This window comes from Petaurus breviceps, unplaced genomic scaffold, assembly GCF_028583685.1.
Source record: "Petaurus breviceps papuanus isolate PSGF00001 unplaced genomic scaffold, PetGlider_PUasm1.0 689, whole genome shotgun sequence".
In the NCBI taxonomy this organism is placed as follows: domain Eukaryota; kingdom Metazoa; phylum Chordata; class Mammalia; order Diprotodontia; family Petauridae; genus Petaurus; species Petaurus breviceps.
The window spans coordinates 10,376,233-10,392,886 of NW_027186458.1; the positions used below are offsets into that span (position 1 = coordinate 10,376,233).

At 49.2% G+C, this 16,654-nt stretch overlaps 1 protein-coding gene across 3 annotated transcripts in view; it reads right to left on the reverse strand.

Moving 5' to 3' along the window:
- ZDHHC2 (zinc finger DHHC-type palmitoyltransferase 2) overlaps window positions 1–16,654 on the reverse strand; it is a 42,119-nt gene that overhangs the window by 24,829 nt on the left and 636 nt on the right. For all 3 annotated transcript variants that reach the window (XM_069104980.1, XM_069104978.1, XM_069104979.1), the window contains exons 2-3: window positions 2,985–3,011; window positions 1,110–1,204 (exon numbers count right to left, since the gene is read on the reverse strand). In XM_069104980.1, the coding sequence (XP_068961081.1) occupies window positions 1,110–1,204; window positions 2,985–3,011 (122 nt within the window). The remainder of the gene's footprint in view (window positions 1–1,109; window positions 1,205–2,984; window positions 3,012–16,654) is intronic.

Here is a 16,654-nt window from a genome sequence, read left to right on the forward strand (position 1 = left end):
ACCCCCCTCCCCCCTGCCTTCTGACCTCCCTGGCTTCCTTTAAAGCCCCGCCCTCTACAGGAAGTCTTCCCCAACCCCTCTTTTAATTGTTTCATAGTTATTCTGCAGAGAATTTGCTTTGTCTATGCTTGTTTGCATCTTGTCTCTCTCATCAGACTGTAAGCTCCTTGAGGGAAGGAACTGTCTTTTGCCTCTTTTTAACAATTACCAGCACTTAGCACAGTGTCTTGCAATAGAGTAGGCATTTAATAAGCATTTATTGAATTGAACTGAATTCCACTTTTGGATGATTCCAACTGTTAGGAAATGTTTACTGCTATCAAACCCAAACCGGCATCTTGGCAATCCCCCTTTCCTCCTACACCCGTGCTGCTGGCTCTGCCTTCTGGGGCCAGACAGACCACAGCTACTCTCTCTTCACCATGTCAGACCTTCACATGTCTTCAGCCAATTCTCATATGGAATCTTCTCCAGTCATCAAGCCCTCCTGGGGCCCTTTTCATGGATGTGCTCCAGACTTTTATGTCCTTTCTTAAAGGGGAAGGAAACTCTTGATGTGGTTTTGACCCAAGCAAACACCAGTCAGACCATCCTCTCCCTCCTTGGGAGCACATACAGCACTTCCTAATGAAGACCAGAAGGGCTCCATAGAAATTGATTCCTAGCCATGATATTTTCTATGCTCTCCTGGAGAGTCTGATTTTTCAAATGTGCCTTCATCCCAACAGGGTCAGTTCCTCCCCGCCCCCCCCTTCCCCCAAAGGCATCATGGTCTGTTTAAAGAAGGGATAGAGAAAGGAAGGACACCTACATTTATTAAGCACCCACTAGGTATCAGACATTGTGCTACGTGCTTTACAAACGCCTCATGTGGTGCACACAGCTAGCCTGGGAGGAGTGTGCTATTGTGGTCCTAATTTTTTTACAGATAAGGAAACCGAGGCAAACAGGTTAAGTGACGTTGCTCGGGGTCACTCAGCTACTAAGTGTCTAGGGCAGAATTTGAACTCAGACTTTCCTAACTGCAGGCTCGGTGCTCAGTCTACTGGGCCCCCTTAGCTGCCACGAAGGCACAATTTTCAGATACTGTTATTCAGACTATAACTTACTTCTTTCGAAGGATTCATCGGCAGCGTGAAGATGGTTTTCCAGTAGGACCAGACAAACATCGCAAAGAGTAAGTGATACACTATGAGACACACAACTGCAAGGAGAGAATCAGAGTTACTGTTGAGAGACGTAAATCAGAGCGCGCATCCCAGCAATCCTGTTATGCGTCTGTTGGGAAGTCGGTGAATAGTTCCTGACGAGACGCGATCAGCCTTCGTCACGGCACGGGCGTGCGGAGCGAAGCGCTGAGCTGGGGGGGCACAAGGAGTTCGGCTTAAGCCTGTCCCTCGTGCGCAGGTTGCACCTCCCCTAAACAAGCGGGCCGCTGGGCCCTGCCTAAGGAAACCACACGAACCCAGTTTTTGCACTGTGCAAATAATTGCTGTCTCAGCGTGGCCGAAGAGGTGATAAAAGCTTTTGAAAAGGCGCCGCGTGGCTTCCCTTCGCCAGCCGGTCATCCAGCTTTGGTTAGGCACCTGTCATGTGGGAGGCACTGCGCTAGGGAGGGAGTTACGCAAAGTACCGTAATGAGCCCACCCAGAAGAACCCAACCCTGGGCCCAGGCGGCCACTCGCTTGTTTCTCTAGTGGTCCTCGGTCCTTCTCTAGGTTTGTCCATTCAAAGATGGAACGTCTACCTCGGACTCGGGTACAAGACACGCATTTTTCTCGTGCTGATATTGGGGCCATGGTGGAAGGAAAGAATGGGCAAATCCTACATTTCCCAGTCACCTGGGGCATGACTGAATTCATAGTCATTCCAATACGTGCCTATCTTGATCAACCCAATCAAATCAAGTCATGCAAAATGATTTTGTTTAAAATGTGGGCTGTAGAGTGTGTTTTCAAATTCAGCTTAAGGGCAAATTCATGCTAAAATGTGACCAAGGGGCAACATTAGTCCAATGAGGCATAGCAGGGGGAGGGAAGGACCAGTCAGAAACAGCCATATCGAGTTCTTGCTCCATTAGGTTCGGAACTCTCAGGACCGGGCTGTCACTGTTACTACACCGCTGTGAACCTCCTGGAACAGGACACTCCCTTTCTGGATGCAGACTGGGCACCTTTTTTGCGGCTCTCTTCAAGAGATTTGCCCAGAGTCAGGCAGCCAGTAGGTGTCAGACTTGGTCATTCTGATCTTCCTGAGGCTGACTCTCTACCCTCTCTCCATGCCAGGCTGCCCCTCGATGCTAAGGGGCAGGATACTTCTGGGCTAATACCGTGTTTCCCCGATACTAAGACCTATCCCGAAAATAAGCCCTCCCCTTACTGTGTAAGATTCCTCTAAAATAAGCCCTCCCCCGAAAATAAGCCCTATTGAGATTGCTACTGTAGTGAAGGTGATCCCCTGCGCTACATGCTACATTACGGTACCCTCTGTATGCCCCGTCCCCCGTGAAACACACAGCTGCGCTCTGAGCTGCATCCAATCAGAGCTGCAGCAGTGAGTGTGTCATCCTGTTCTTCCCCAGTGATTTGCTTGCTGGAGCCATTGAGAGCAGTGCCTCGGAGGAGAGCTGAGGCAGGACAACATAAGCCCTCCCCTGAAAATAAGCCCTCTGGTGTTTTTCTTTCAAAAAAAATTAATAAGACAGTGTCTTATTATCGGGGAAACACGGTAATATCTCCAGTGAGAGGCTAGTCTGACAGCTGCCCACAGCTTGAAGCCCCAGGGACCTTCCTTGACACAGCCCGCACACCTTGGCAATTGTAGGACAATGCATTATCCTGGAATTGAGGAGGTGGAGTGAGGCCCCTCCTGCTGGCTGGTGAGACCAGAAGGGCTCTGCCTAAGCAGTTTTGTTTTTGATTTGGTACTGATGAGGAGATTTTGAAGTATGACCTACATTCAAAGTCACTTAAGAAAACATTTACCTTGTTCTCCAATATTTTCCATTGACACTGTAAAAAAGAAAAACAGAACAATGTTGGCCATGAGTAATATGCAGTGTTTATTGGATGCACTTTTATATAATTTTTAAGAACCAGAAAGCATTCTAGGCAGAGAACCACGAAGACAGTTAGATGGGACTGTAACAAACCATCTCAGCCAGAAGAAACTATGTGGTTTAAAAAACACGGCCGGGAGAGGTCATGCATCTCTGCATTAAGTAATCCCAGAGTGAGAAAATGACCACTAAAAAGCAGATCTATGTCATTCTGGAGGAGAGGGAGGCCACAGAGATCCGGCCCTGGCTTTGCACCACTCAACACTGTTATCAGTTCATTCGGTGAAGGGTCCCTGGAAGCCACAACCATCCCAGAATTCTTTCTACAACAGCCCCAGCCTCTGCTTGAACACCTCGGGCAGTGATGGAGAATTCATTGCCACCTGAGGCAGCTCATTCAAACTTTGGATAATTGTAGTAGTTAGGAAGGTTTCCCTCCCATCGAGCCTAAATCTGTGTTTTGACAATTCCTTTTTCTTTTCTTGCCCCTGCTTCTGCCAAGGGGAATAAATCTAATCCTTCTCAACCATAATAACTAGCATAACCCTAACCCTCGGGTCAATGTGCCATGCACTGTGCTAATACTTACTTCACAGACAGGATCTTCTACCAGCAGGTCACGAGGAAACCTGCCCTAACTCTTCTCGCCTAGTCCCTCCCATCCCCAGTTGGTAATCTCCATAAAATTCTGCAGATGACAGTATGGGGTGCCTTTCACATTTATGGCTATTGGAAGATTATAATTGACCAAACAAGGGCCAGAGGCTCTCACGGAAACACAAAATAGAAAATGTCACCCGTGTGAAATTGAAAAACTTTTGCACAAAATCACTGCCATTACTCTAAGAAGGAAAGCACCTGATTTGGGAGAAAAAATATCTTTGTGTCTGCTTTCTTTGACAGCGTCTGAAATGTAATATGTAAGCCAATGAGTCATTTCCCCAGTGGATAAGCAATTGAAGGAACTTAACAAAGAATTCTCAAAAGAAGGATTACAAACTATTAACAGTCATGGCTGTTCCCAGTCACCAGTAATAACTGAAATGCAAATCGAAATTGTTCTGAGATGTGGTTTTATGTCTGGCAAAGGGGACAAGAGATGGGCGTAGGCGATGCTGGAGGGGCCACGGTGGAACCGCACATTAATCAGACTTTTCTGGAAAGCAATTTGTAATTATATATGATGATTAAAATGTCCATTTGTCCCTTTGACCCCGAGATCCTGCTGCCAAGCATGAGACTCAAAGGGAATGGGGAGAGGGGATGAGCATCTCTACAGAACCTAAAGCACTTTAGCAAACGTTATCTCCTTTGATTCTCACAACACCCCTGAGAGGTAGAATACTCATTATCCCCATTTTACAGATGTGGAAACTGAGGCAATTATGGGTGAAGTGACTTGCCCAGGATCAGACAACTAGCTATTTTCTGAGGCCAAATTTGTACTCAGGTCTTCCTGGTTCCAGGCTGAAGAAGTTGAGAATACCAAGAAAGACTCCTACACCCCAAAATATTCATAGCATCAGCTTTTTTTGTAGCAAAGACCTGGAAACAAAGTGGATCCACCGGTGGGCAGCTAAGCGGCTCTGGGACTTGAATTGTTTTTGTAGCATAAAAACAATGAAGAAGAATTCAGAAGGGGACAGGAAGACATCACATACAGCATTGCGAAAGAAGCAGAAACAGGAGAACCACGTGAGATTAAATTGACAGCATGCCCACTACATAGCAGACACTGTTTTAGATGAAGGGGCCACAGATACGAAGAGTGACACAGTTTCTACCTGTTCCCCAAAGATGAGAAAGAACACTGTCCTTCTCTCTGAGCAGGGGTGGGGCCCATGATCAGTGGGATGTCATGGCTGGTTTTGCTGAACTTTTTTCCTCTCTTTGTTACAAAGGATGACTCACTACAAGGGGAGGGCAAAGGGACATAAAGGTAGTCCTTGAAAAAGAAAAAAAAGTTTCATAGAAACCAAATTGGAGACAGGTAGGGGGCATGATGGAGAGAGCTCTAGACCCAGAGCCGGGGAGTTCAAATCTGCCTTAGCATTTACTAGCTGTGGGACCATAGTCAAGTCACATAAATCCTCTCGGCCTCAGTTTCTGGAAACTGGAAAAATGGACCTAAAATAGCATCTACCTCACAGGGTTGTTGTAACTATAAAATGAGATAATGTTTGTAAAATGCTTTGCAAACCTTGGACTAACTATAACTACTTGCACCATTATTATTAATTAAAATAAATTATCTGTTTTTAAAAGCTTTGCAAGTGAGTTAATTTCTAAACTGTACATACTTTTGGCTGCCTCCTCTCTCCCCTTGGCCAGGAGAGCAAGAGCTGTTGGCTGCAGATTTCAGCATAAGTAGAATGGCCAACAAGCGACCAGATGTCTCTGGCCATGGCCAAAGCCACAGGAAACTTCCCAATGGTCCCTGCCCCCATGTGGTGACACAAGGGGACAAATGTGTGGGGCCTTCATGGACATTAGCTGGATCTCTGATAAACTACCAGTTAGTCTTGCCCTTTGTCCAGCAAGGAGTGTGCTCCTGGAGGAAATGACCTCTCCCCACCCTGGCATTCTCCCTCTAAGTGAAAGCAGATGAGAAAAGGAAGTGGCAGCACAGTCAGAGGCAGGCAGGCTCATTCCCAGCTGCTCTTTGGAGATAACCACAGAGCCACAGAATGGGCAGAGGGATCTGTGCGCTGTGCTCCCTTGATGGGCAGGGCTTGGGCTGGACCTAAGCCTGGCACCACCAGGAAGATGACGGCTGAGGCTGCCTCTGGGCAGACGTCTCCTGCAGCTGGTCTTGGAAAAGCCCCCAAGGAGAACCAGACTAGACCCGGTGGCCAATCCTTTCCCTCCAAGGACTCTGTTCCTGGACAGGTGAGGGCCTGCTCCAGGGAGGGGAGGGGGCCCTCTTCTCCTGCCAGAGCTCTCTCTGAATACATCGACCATCGGGGCCTTTGCTCCTCAGGCCTCCTTCTGCACTTCCTGATTCTGCAGTTACAAATGTGTTTCCGTTCATTAGGTTAAGTGAGTGGAGCCACATTCTGGGCCAACTTCACAATTAACAGTCTGTAATCTCCATGATGAAGGATGAGGCCGTGAGCAGGAGGAAAAGAAGGAACCATCAGCCCTAGCGTATTCAGCGTCACACGAGCTGGGCTGGTTCCTGCAGAGAGAAGGTGGGCAAAAGACCTAATCCCCTCCCCCTCAGCTACTAGAGCTGTAAAATGAACCTGCCAATGCCTGAAGGCAGTGGGCTGGACCAAATGACCTCACAGGCTTTTATGTCAGAAAACGTGAGTTCCAATCTTGGCACTGATGCTAGCTAGAGTCAAGTCACTCAATCTCCGGGTTCTCAGAAGGAATTGGACTAGGAGACCTCTGGGGGCCCATCCAGCTCTGGATTAAAGGTCCTCTAATTCTGACCCATCATAGCTGGCATCTCTGGGTAGCTGGGCTTTCCAGGTCCCTCACTCCCCAGCTCTCTGTCCTCCCTAAACTCCAGCCCTGAGATGTGCCAGGTCTGACAGGGCCCAGGGGTGGTCTGCCCAGGGACCAGCCTCCTTCTGGATGTCAGGGGTCTGTGAGGACCCGTCAGACCCCACTGGGTGTTCTGGCAGCCGGGCCACATGTTGATTCCTGGCAGATGCATGTCCTCCTCCTCTGCAAAGGGGAAACACCAGCCAGGATGGCTTTGCCAGCCCTTTGTGCATCCTGCTGTGCCAAGCAGGGCTTCATTTAAACAGACTGGGGGCATGGGGATAAGAGCTTGGAAGGCAGATCCTCCCCCTGCATAGCACTGCTTGGGCTGAGAGGTGGCTCAAGGCTCAGCCCCATTCTCTCTCTGACTCCCATGACAAGACTGTAAAGTGTTGGCAGAGAGGAAAAGCTGCTTCTGGGTGAGCTCACGGTTAACAAATCCTTTATAAAGCCCGAGCTGAGATGGGGAACAGAGACCAGAAACACAGCATCGATGGTGACTCTCCACTGTGCCTCCTAGATATGAAAGGCCCAAAGGCAAAATAAAAGAGCAGGGGCCAGGAGAAGGAGGAGAAATGTGCAGGACGAGGGGGTTCTGCCTGCCTCCTGCTCCTTCCAGAGATGGAGAGACAATAGCCCCTTGGGGGCAAGGCACCTGGGCCCTCCATGTCCACTGAAGGGAACAAGCATTTACGTAGCACCTACTGCATACATCCATACACAATCCAGTGCCTGGATAAGTGCTTTACAAAGATGATCTCATTGGATCTTCCCAACAAAGGTAGGTGCTGTTATCTCCCTTTTACAGATGCAGAAGCTGCGGCATCCAGAGAGACCCCTTATCACACGTGTCTGGGGCCACCTTTGATCTCAGGTCTTCCTGACTGCATACTTAGCACTCTCACAACTGGCCCGCCGAGCTGCCCGAGGGAACACTTGTACTCCCTCCTAGGGCCCACAGGGAACAGAAAGGGGGCACCTTCATTGTCACCTCTGAAAAGCTTGTACAAAGGCTGGCAGATCTTTTCCCGCTCACTGATCTTTGCTGCCGCTCCAGCTCTGCCCATACATGTTCTTGGGGGACTTGGCTTCCACGGGTCCCACACCAAGCTCCCTGCAGGCCGCTTTTCTCTCCTGCCTTCATTGCTTTGTGAGGCAATGCAGGTTATGTGGCATCTTCCCTCTGTACCCTCCTGAAAGCTTTTCAAGGCTGGACTAGCACTGCCCTGGGTGGCAAGGTCTCTCTGCACAGCAGGAAAACGTGAGTGGGTCTCTGCTTGCTTTCACCTTCCTGTTTGTGGTGATCACTTCATCTAGATTCAGGATATGTATAAGGATAAGGATAGGATTTCCCATTTGGGAGCAGCCAAAAGTTCTTTCAATAGGCAAAGCTAGAATTGTTTTAACTGGATGTAATGTCTTCTTCGTTTTTTTGGAGGGGCAGTTGGGGTTAAGTGACTTGCCCAAGGTCACATGGCTAGTTTCTGTGTTAAGTGTCTGAGGACAGATTTGAACTCAGGTCCTCCTGATTCCAGGGCTGGTGCTCTATTCACTGTGCCACCTAGCCGCCCAGATACAATGTCTTCTAAACGTTTACTCTTTCTTCTAACTTGTTTTGTCAAGAGTTGGTGGTCCGACTATACAGATAGTTGCCATCCACATTTAAATCATGAATTTTTATTGTATGTTACATCCTTCAGCACTCACCAAGTCCAGCAGTTTCTAGCTCTTTTCTTAAAAAGAATTCATAATGTGTAGGTATGAGACTTCTTAACAGGAGAAAATTAATCCTTTGAGGTCTCATTTCTTAATCCTAAACTACATTTTCCAAGATATTTAAAGAAGTATCTTCCCTTAGACCCAACTTTGCCCTGAAGTCACCAAGTATCAGGGGCAGCTAGGTGGATATAGCACTGGGTCTAGAGTCAAGACCTGAGTTCAAACTTGGCCTCAGACACTTACTGGCTGTGTGACCCTGGGCAAGTCACTTCACCCTGTTTGCCTCAGTTTCCTCATCTGTAAAATGAGCTAGAGAAGAATGTGGCAAACCATACCAGTGTCTTTGCCAAGGAAACCCCAAATGGGATCACAAAGAGTCTGAAATGACTGAATAACAGCATCAAGTATTAATTTACATGCTGAGCTACTTTGGAGAGTCTTTATTGTCTTCCTAGAATTCTTCTGCCTCCTCATTTGCCATCTTGGAGCACCAGAAAGCTAGCTGGCCAAGAGTCTCACGTCTTGATATCAAACCAACAAGTCAGCAAGCTTTTCCCAAGCGCTCACGGCTCTTTGGTAAGCTCCCGGCGCTTTGGTAAGTACTGGGAACATAAATCCAAGTAAAAAGAGAGACAATCGCTGCCCTCAGGCAGCTGACACTCTAACGGAAGGAGGAGACTGGAGAGCAGAGGCGTTGGGGGCAGTAGAGAAAGGCATCCAGAGTCCGGCAGGGAGTCCGAGAGGAGCAGAGGGATGGGCCTGGGAGGCTTCCGTCAGCCACTCTGCCCTTCTTTGGTCCGCCTGTCTCAGGGGTGACAACCAGCTGTTCCTCTGCTGAGTGGCTCCACCATCAAGTCTTCTGGCTTCACGGCAGTGAGAATGCCACTGGCCATAGGATTCAGCACCTTCAGCGTATGCCATTTTGCTGATTGTTTGACCAAGATCTCCCATGGAGAGTGCCAAAAGTTGGTATTTATGAATGGATGGTGGCCCCTTTCCTACCACTCAGCTACTAACAGCGCAGTAGGGGATTACAAAACCACAGATTAAGAGTTGGAAGGGACCTTGGAGTCCACTGAATCCAATCTCCTCATTTGACAAATGAGGAAACTGAGGCATAGAGGGTCACATAAGTCATGGCAGAACTGGCAGTGCCTTCAGGAGCCCAGGACCAGCCCCACACCACGCGGACGGCGAGACAGGGCTTCAGCGCCCCAGAAGGAGGCTGTTTTATCATCGCCATAAACCACTGAATCCAAGTGAGTCCTGGGGCACACTGCTGCACTCCCTTATCTGTTAAATGCTTGGTCCTCTTCAGCGAGCTTATATTCTGTCTCTAACGAGGGCGCCCATTAGGCCTTCCAGTTTTTGACTAACTAAAGGAATGCGGCCGTCATGGCGGAAGGACGCATGCATTATCTCTGAAGAGCCCGGCATCTACAAGCCGCACCCCGCTTGACTAGTCACTGCTTTGAAGGATCTCCAGGCCACCCCAAGGCCTTTCAGAAATTGACGCCACCAGGCACAGCCTCCACACTCTGGCTGCAGATGCTGGTCCCCAGGCTCCCTCAATAAGTTAAGCCACGATAATTCCTAATGAGCCAGAATATCTCGGGTCTCAGAGATGAGAAGGAAGGAAGGCGTTTTGGTGGAAGGCAGAAACAGACAGCTCATTCATTGCCTCCCCTCCCAGAGCCCTGCCAACTTCCCAGCACTCCACGGCTCGATTCCTTCCGCTGTGACGTGATTCAGATGGCAAGCCCCTAGATAGCCGCCCTGGTCCCCTCCAGTACTTCGATCTGTTCTGTGATTTCAGAAAAGGAAACAGCTGAAGGCTTCTATCACAAAGGACTCAAAGAAAATCCTAGGACAACAGTCTCAATGGCAAAGGATTAAAATAATTACAGGCTTCTCTGGGTAAGAAAAAAATGGCAGGAGGACCTAAGTTCAAATATGATCTCAGATACTTACTAGTTGGATGACCCTGGGTAAGTCACTTAACTCAGTTTCCTCATCTGTCAGATGAGCTGGGGGAGGAAATGTCAAACCACTCCAGTATCTCTGCCAAGAAAACCGCAAATAGGGTCACAAAGAGGCAGAAATGACTAAAACGGCTGAACAACAAAGAGGACAACGGGGTGAGAAAATGGGAAATAAGAAATCTATTTCCCAAGTACTTCTATAAGAATGGCTCAAAACGTCAGCCCGGGAAGGGATGGGGCTGGGGAAGGGGAGCCCTTATTCTTGGGGGACAATCAGGCACTTATTGACTCTCGCACTGATTCTGACCCAGTAAAAGGCAAATACTGTAGATCTTGCAGCTGGAAGCCTCGGGGGAGCAGGGCTTAGAGCGCTGGCTGGGTCAGGAGGACCTGGTTTCAGATCCTGATTCAGACCCTTAGTAGCTAACTAAGTCCATTTGCCTCTCTCGGGGTCAGTGCTCTCATCCATAAAGGGATCATAATCCCACCTCTCCCTGAGGCTGCTGTTATGAGGATACAATGAGAGAGAATGTATAGGAAGCACTCTGTCACCGACAAGCATTTACTGAGTCCTTACTGTGTGCACCAAAGACACAAGCAGTCGCCAGCCAGAGGCCCACTGAGCTCAGCTGGCTTCTGGCCACCATTTGGAACAAACACGGCTGGTTTAGTGTCCACCTGCTCTTTCTTAGCTGCCCACCATCTAGAAGGAATGAATAGGAATGCCCATAACTTAACAATTCATGATAATTGGCTGAGGAAGAGACTGATGAGGGACAGAGATAGGCAAAACACACCCTGTGGCCTGAATGATCCAAAATTCATCCTTTGCCTTCCTGGGGAAGAGCTGGCCAATAGGAGGCCATTTATGAGATCTCTTGGGATCCTCCCTTATCTTTGACCCTCCCCCATCCCTCTTCCTAGCTTCTCCACATTTCCCTGGGTACTGATGTCCTCCAGTGACAGCCACCTCCCCTCCTGACTCCTCTCACCCTTGCCAGGTTGGTCCCACTTTCCTCCAGTGTTTCACATTCAGCCTCTTCTCTTCACTCCCACAATCCCCACTCAGCCCAGGTTCCCATGCCCAGGTCTCCCTGCTTCCAGGCTCTCTCCTTGCCAGCTCATCTCCCATAAGCTGCCAAGGTGCTATTCCCAAAGTCGGGCTCTGGCCATGTCACTTGATGAACTCCAGGGACTCCCATGACCTTGAGGCATCTGACACCCTTCACAGTCTGGCTCCGGCTTCTCGTCCCAGATCGATCCTGCATCCGGGCTTTTGGACAGACTACCTGCTGCCCCTCTCCTGTCCACACGCCTTTGTCACAGGGTGTCCTCAATGCCTGAGAAACACTCGCTCTTCACCTCCACCTCTCGGAAGCTTGAGGTCCCTTAGCCCCCAAGGAGCCAGTTTCAAGCTACCAGGTGTACTCTGCACTTAGTCTTTTGGAACATCCAGCAGACAAATGGCCGCCAGTGGAATCCATACAACTCCAGCCCAACTTGAGCCTCTAATCCTTAATTTTTCCTATACACTCACATGTTCCAAAGTGAGCCACATCATCACAGTCAATTAACCCCCCTCCCCCCCAAAGGGTACAGTAAAGCAACCTTGCCTGCCTGGAGCAATGCCTGTGAAAGCAGCCCATCCAGGCTGTTAAAGATAGAAACAGAGAAAGGAGAATTGCCTCGGCAGTTTCCAAGGATACCAGTGAACCCCTGCTGCTGAGTGGAGGCACAGTCTTCAGTGGCACAGAGCACCCCCTGGGCAGGGCACTTGGCAAAAGGTAGGGTCCTGCTGGGCACCTTTGGTGTCAAACTCAACCCCTTCCGGGCTGTGTAGGGGCTTCCTCCCCATCTCCGTGGAGTGCCCAGAGGGTGCCATGCTGGTACCCACATGAGACATGCCATCCCCCAGCTCTGAGTGTCTTCTCTGGCCATCCTCCAGGCCTGGAATGCTCTCCTTCCTCCCTCTGCCTCCTGGCTTCCTTCCAGACTCAGCTAAAGCTCCACCCTCTGCAGGTGGCCCTTCCTCCCCTCCCATTGACCCTGCCCTGCCTCATTGAAATCCAATCACTTGCAAGTTGTTACATCACCTTGGTGATGCCATGGCTCCCTTTAACAGCCTATGCAGTTCACGAGTGGACACACTGGTTTGCTTGCTGTCTCCCCCACTGACCAGTGAGCTCTCTGAGGGAAAGGACTGTTTCTGTCTTTCTTCCCATACCCAGACCATAGTAGGTGCTTCATTCATGCTTGTTGATCTATTGACTGGTTGGAGCAGACATCTGAGGCCAACCAGTCCAACCCTTTCATTTTATAAAGGCAAATGGAGCTTAAGGGCCTTCTAAGGTTCCTCAGGTGAGGTCAGACTCAGGACCCTCTTGTCTCCCAAGTCAGCACTCCTTCCAGGCCCCACTCTCCTGGAGATCAACTTATTCAATCAGTCAATCAACAAGCATTGATGCATTAAGCACCAGAGATTCCAAAGAAAGGCAAAAAACCCAGTCCCTGCCCACAAGGAGCTCACAGTCCGAGGGAGACATTGCTCGTACTCGATTTTAGAGACACAGGAAGCCACAGCAGTAGAGGAACACCACCCGACTTGTGCTTTAGGCCTAACCCTTTGGGAGCTGTGGTGACCCCCAGGGAAGGGGAACCATTTCTGGAGCCATCCATCCCACTTTGGCATAGCTCTAACTCCCAGGAAGTTTCTCTGCTATTCCAGAAACACCTTCCCTTCTGCTGTCTGCACTCACTCCTAGTTCTCCCCTCTGGGTCAAGCAGAGCAAATCTCCACTCTTTCCTCCCAGGATCCCTCTCATCTGGGAACAAGTAGCCATTTCCTCCTTTTACTGTTTAAAGTAGTCAAGACCAGGCCCTCTTAACCCCTTTTGGGGTAATGAACCCTTTTGGCAGCAGTCTGGTGAATCCTGTGGCCCCCTTCTCAAGAGTACATTTTGTTGCCTGCATTCATAATGGAAGGAAATACTAAATTCCAGTTAGAGGTTAGTAGAAAGACAATTTTTCATCCAAGTTCATAGACCCCCTGAAATCTATCTCCCCAGGTTAAGCACTCACAATCCATACCTCTACCCATTAGACTGTTAGCCCTCTGAAAGCAGAGATTGCTTCTTTTCATCTCCATATCCCCAATGTTCAGCACAGGGACTTGGTACATTGCTGAGGCACAGTCCTCTGGGGCCCATGTTCACAGAAGTCCCTGAAATTCTCTGACCCACTGCCATCCAATGAAAAGCTCACAATATAGCTTCATATTAAAAAATGGGGCACTATTTCCCCATCAACCTCCCTTGAACCCAAAGAGAGGCAAATCAAAATGCCTGTGAGTCATTTGGAATTATGTCCAGACCAAAAAGCTAATAAACTGGGTACACCCTCTAACTCAGTTATGGTGCTAGAAGACAATACACTAAAGTGATCAAAGATAGAGGAGGAGAACTTGTGGATTAAAAAAGTGTCTAGAGTAGCTTATTCTCTGGTGGCCAAGAGTGGGAAATGAAGCTGCTGCCCTCTTACTTGAAGATGTTAAACAAATGGTGGTTTATGAATGAAATGGAATATTCTTGTGCCAGAAGAAGTTATGAGATGGATAATTTTAGAGAGACTTCTCTGAACTGAGGCAGAGTGAAGCGAGCAGAACCAGCAGAACAATGTATCCAATGACAGCAACATTGTAGCGAAAACCACTTCAAAAGGCTCAAGAGCTCTAAACAGCGCCATGTGAACCGCCAGGCCAAAGAATGACAAGGAAGCATGTCACTCATCTCCTTTCTCCTCAAAATGCAGAAGGCAACATACATTTCAGATAGGCTAATGAGATATGTTTTGGCAGACCATATAGATAGGGATTAAAAAATTAATTTATTTACTTTTAGGGGCAGGGGTTGTATGTGACAGGGACAGATTAATAAAATATACTTGTTACTTTAATTTTTAAAAAGGAATCTAATTTTTGAAAAAAGAGTAACCCTGGAAGCCTTGGTAAGGCCAGGATCTTAGGCCAGCTCTGGTCATAGAGATGGGATGTGTGTCTATTAAGGTTTTAGTTTGAAAAAAAAAAAAAGGAAACCAGACCCTATCCCAAGTCATGTCCAACCCTGCTTCTGTGCCTTGCATCATCAAACCCCGATCTTCATCCCTCCCCAGGTTCCCATCTCAATATCGTCCTGAATTCCACAGCCCCCAGATTTCAGGAGGGGAAGTGAACTCAAAACAATCACACAACAAGTGGCTGAACAATTTGTTGTGGTAGGCGAGGCTCGGTGGAGATAGGATCACAGAGGCAGGAGAAGAGAGAGTAACAAGTCAAGTCAGTTCCATGCAGAGAAGACACTTTTTCTAAGGGTCTCAGAGGGAAGAACTACAGCCAGGGGGAGGAAGGAACAGAGAAGCAATTCTTAGCTTGGGGATTGACTGCCTAGTGATGAGGGCCACCTGAGAAGGAAATGGGCAAGGGAGCCTGCTGCCCCTTCTTGGCTAAGTTCAGTGATAAGGAAGCACATCTGGAAAGCCACAAGTAAAGAGGTAAAGGGAGAGGCCCCCACTCAAGACTAGCATTTCCTAGTCAAATCTTCCTCCCTTCTACTCTCAGAACCTTCCAATCGGGTCTAGGAAGGGTCAGAGGAGTCCAGGGGGAGAAGACCAGGGTCTTCAGAGGCTGGGGGGGAGAGGGGGGGCATTTCAGCTGAAAGAAGTTCAGTGTATCTCAGCAAGAAGAAAACCAGCCAGTCCTAGAGACGAGAACAGGAATTTGGGGTCTGAATGGGAAAAGGTCTTTATTGTGGAGGGCAGGTCTGGGCTGAGTCTAAAGTCTCTCCCAAGGTCTGGGGTTGCTCACGAGGGGAAGTGCACATCAGGGTATGTTTTCTAGGGTTTTCAGATAATTGTGTCCTCATTTACACGAAAGATCACGGGATGATAGAGCTGGAGAAAACCTTAGAAATCACCAGCATCAGGAGCTTTCCACTGTGGTTGTGTCCGGAGCCCCTTGAGCAGGCTGGCTTTCTCAGACTCAGCTTTTTAAATGCATAAAGTAAATACAGAGCATTACAAAGAAAACCAACTCTAATGAAAGAAGGATGTCATTTTTTCTACATCCAAGTTCACAGGCCCCCTGAAATCTAGCCATTGACCCCCAAGGAACATGGATCTCAGCTTTAAAAGCCTTGATTTAGACCAGGTGAGGAAACAGGCCCAGGGTGGCAGTGTTTAGCCCAAGGTCCAAAAGCCAGGGGGTGGGATAGCTAGGCTAGATTCCCAGTTCCTCTGACTCCTAGGTCAATGATCTTTTCCATGTCACTGAGTTGGCTTTTAATGGAGAATCTGGGAAATGTCACAGCAGCACTGGCCTCCCCGCCTCCAGTCTCTTCTCCCTCCCTACCCTCATTCTTCACTTGGCTGCCAAAGGGCTTTCTACTGGTGATCCCAAAGTATACAGATCTAAGAAAAGCCAACTGAGGCCCAAGCACAATTTGGCATCTAGTCCAAGGGGGAGGACCAGCGACGGTGGCGCCAGAAGAAAAACCCTCCCTCCCTTCTCTGCTGCCCGCAGTGACAAGGAAGGGCTTTCCAGATGCCCGGGAGACGGCCGACCGACCCACGCTAAGCTGCTCAGCCTAATACCATAATACAGGAGGAAAGCCAACAGAAGGTTTTCTAATCACAGTCTCTCTCCTGGCTCTGGAAAAACCTGGGCTATGGAGAGACCAGCGGGCCAGTCCTGGCCGCGTCTGAAGGCTGCCCTGGCGGCAACAGGTACTAAGTGCTCAGGAACCCAATGCAGATACTCTAGCCCGAAGCTTTCTTTGCTTAAGGCGATGGCAGGAGCTGGAGGGGCAGCCGGACATTCAGGTTCGTCTGGACCGAGCCACGGCTCGCCTCAGCACAGAGCCTGAGGCTACCTCATTGGCAGCCTCCAAGGCGTGGCGTCCCACCCCTTCCCCATTCTGCAGTGTCTGGGAAGCTACCTTCAATGCTGAGAATTAAAAAGGCTATGTGGTTCCGGGTCCACTTGTCCCATCGACTCTTTCTTGTCGGGGTGACTGTTAAGTTCTGAGCCCCGCTTCTGCAGGCCGTTCTGACCTAGGATCCTCAGAACAGTCCCAGGAAGGACTCCCGCCCCCCTATTCCCGCCCCCCCCTTCCCCCCCGCCGCATCAAACCAGTTTTGCTTGTTGGCTCACAGCCTTTCCCCTGGTAACCAATACTGCTCTCTCAGCTGAGTTCCAAGGGCTAGCCTGGGTAGGTCTGTGCGCCCCCCTGCGACCCCGTGCCCTGTCACTGAGAGTGAATTCCGCTGCCCAGAGAACCCACCCCGTCCGGCGACCCAGGTCCTAACCACTACTACCCTCACTCCTAGTTTCTGTGGCTTACGCCCGTAGGCC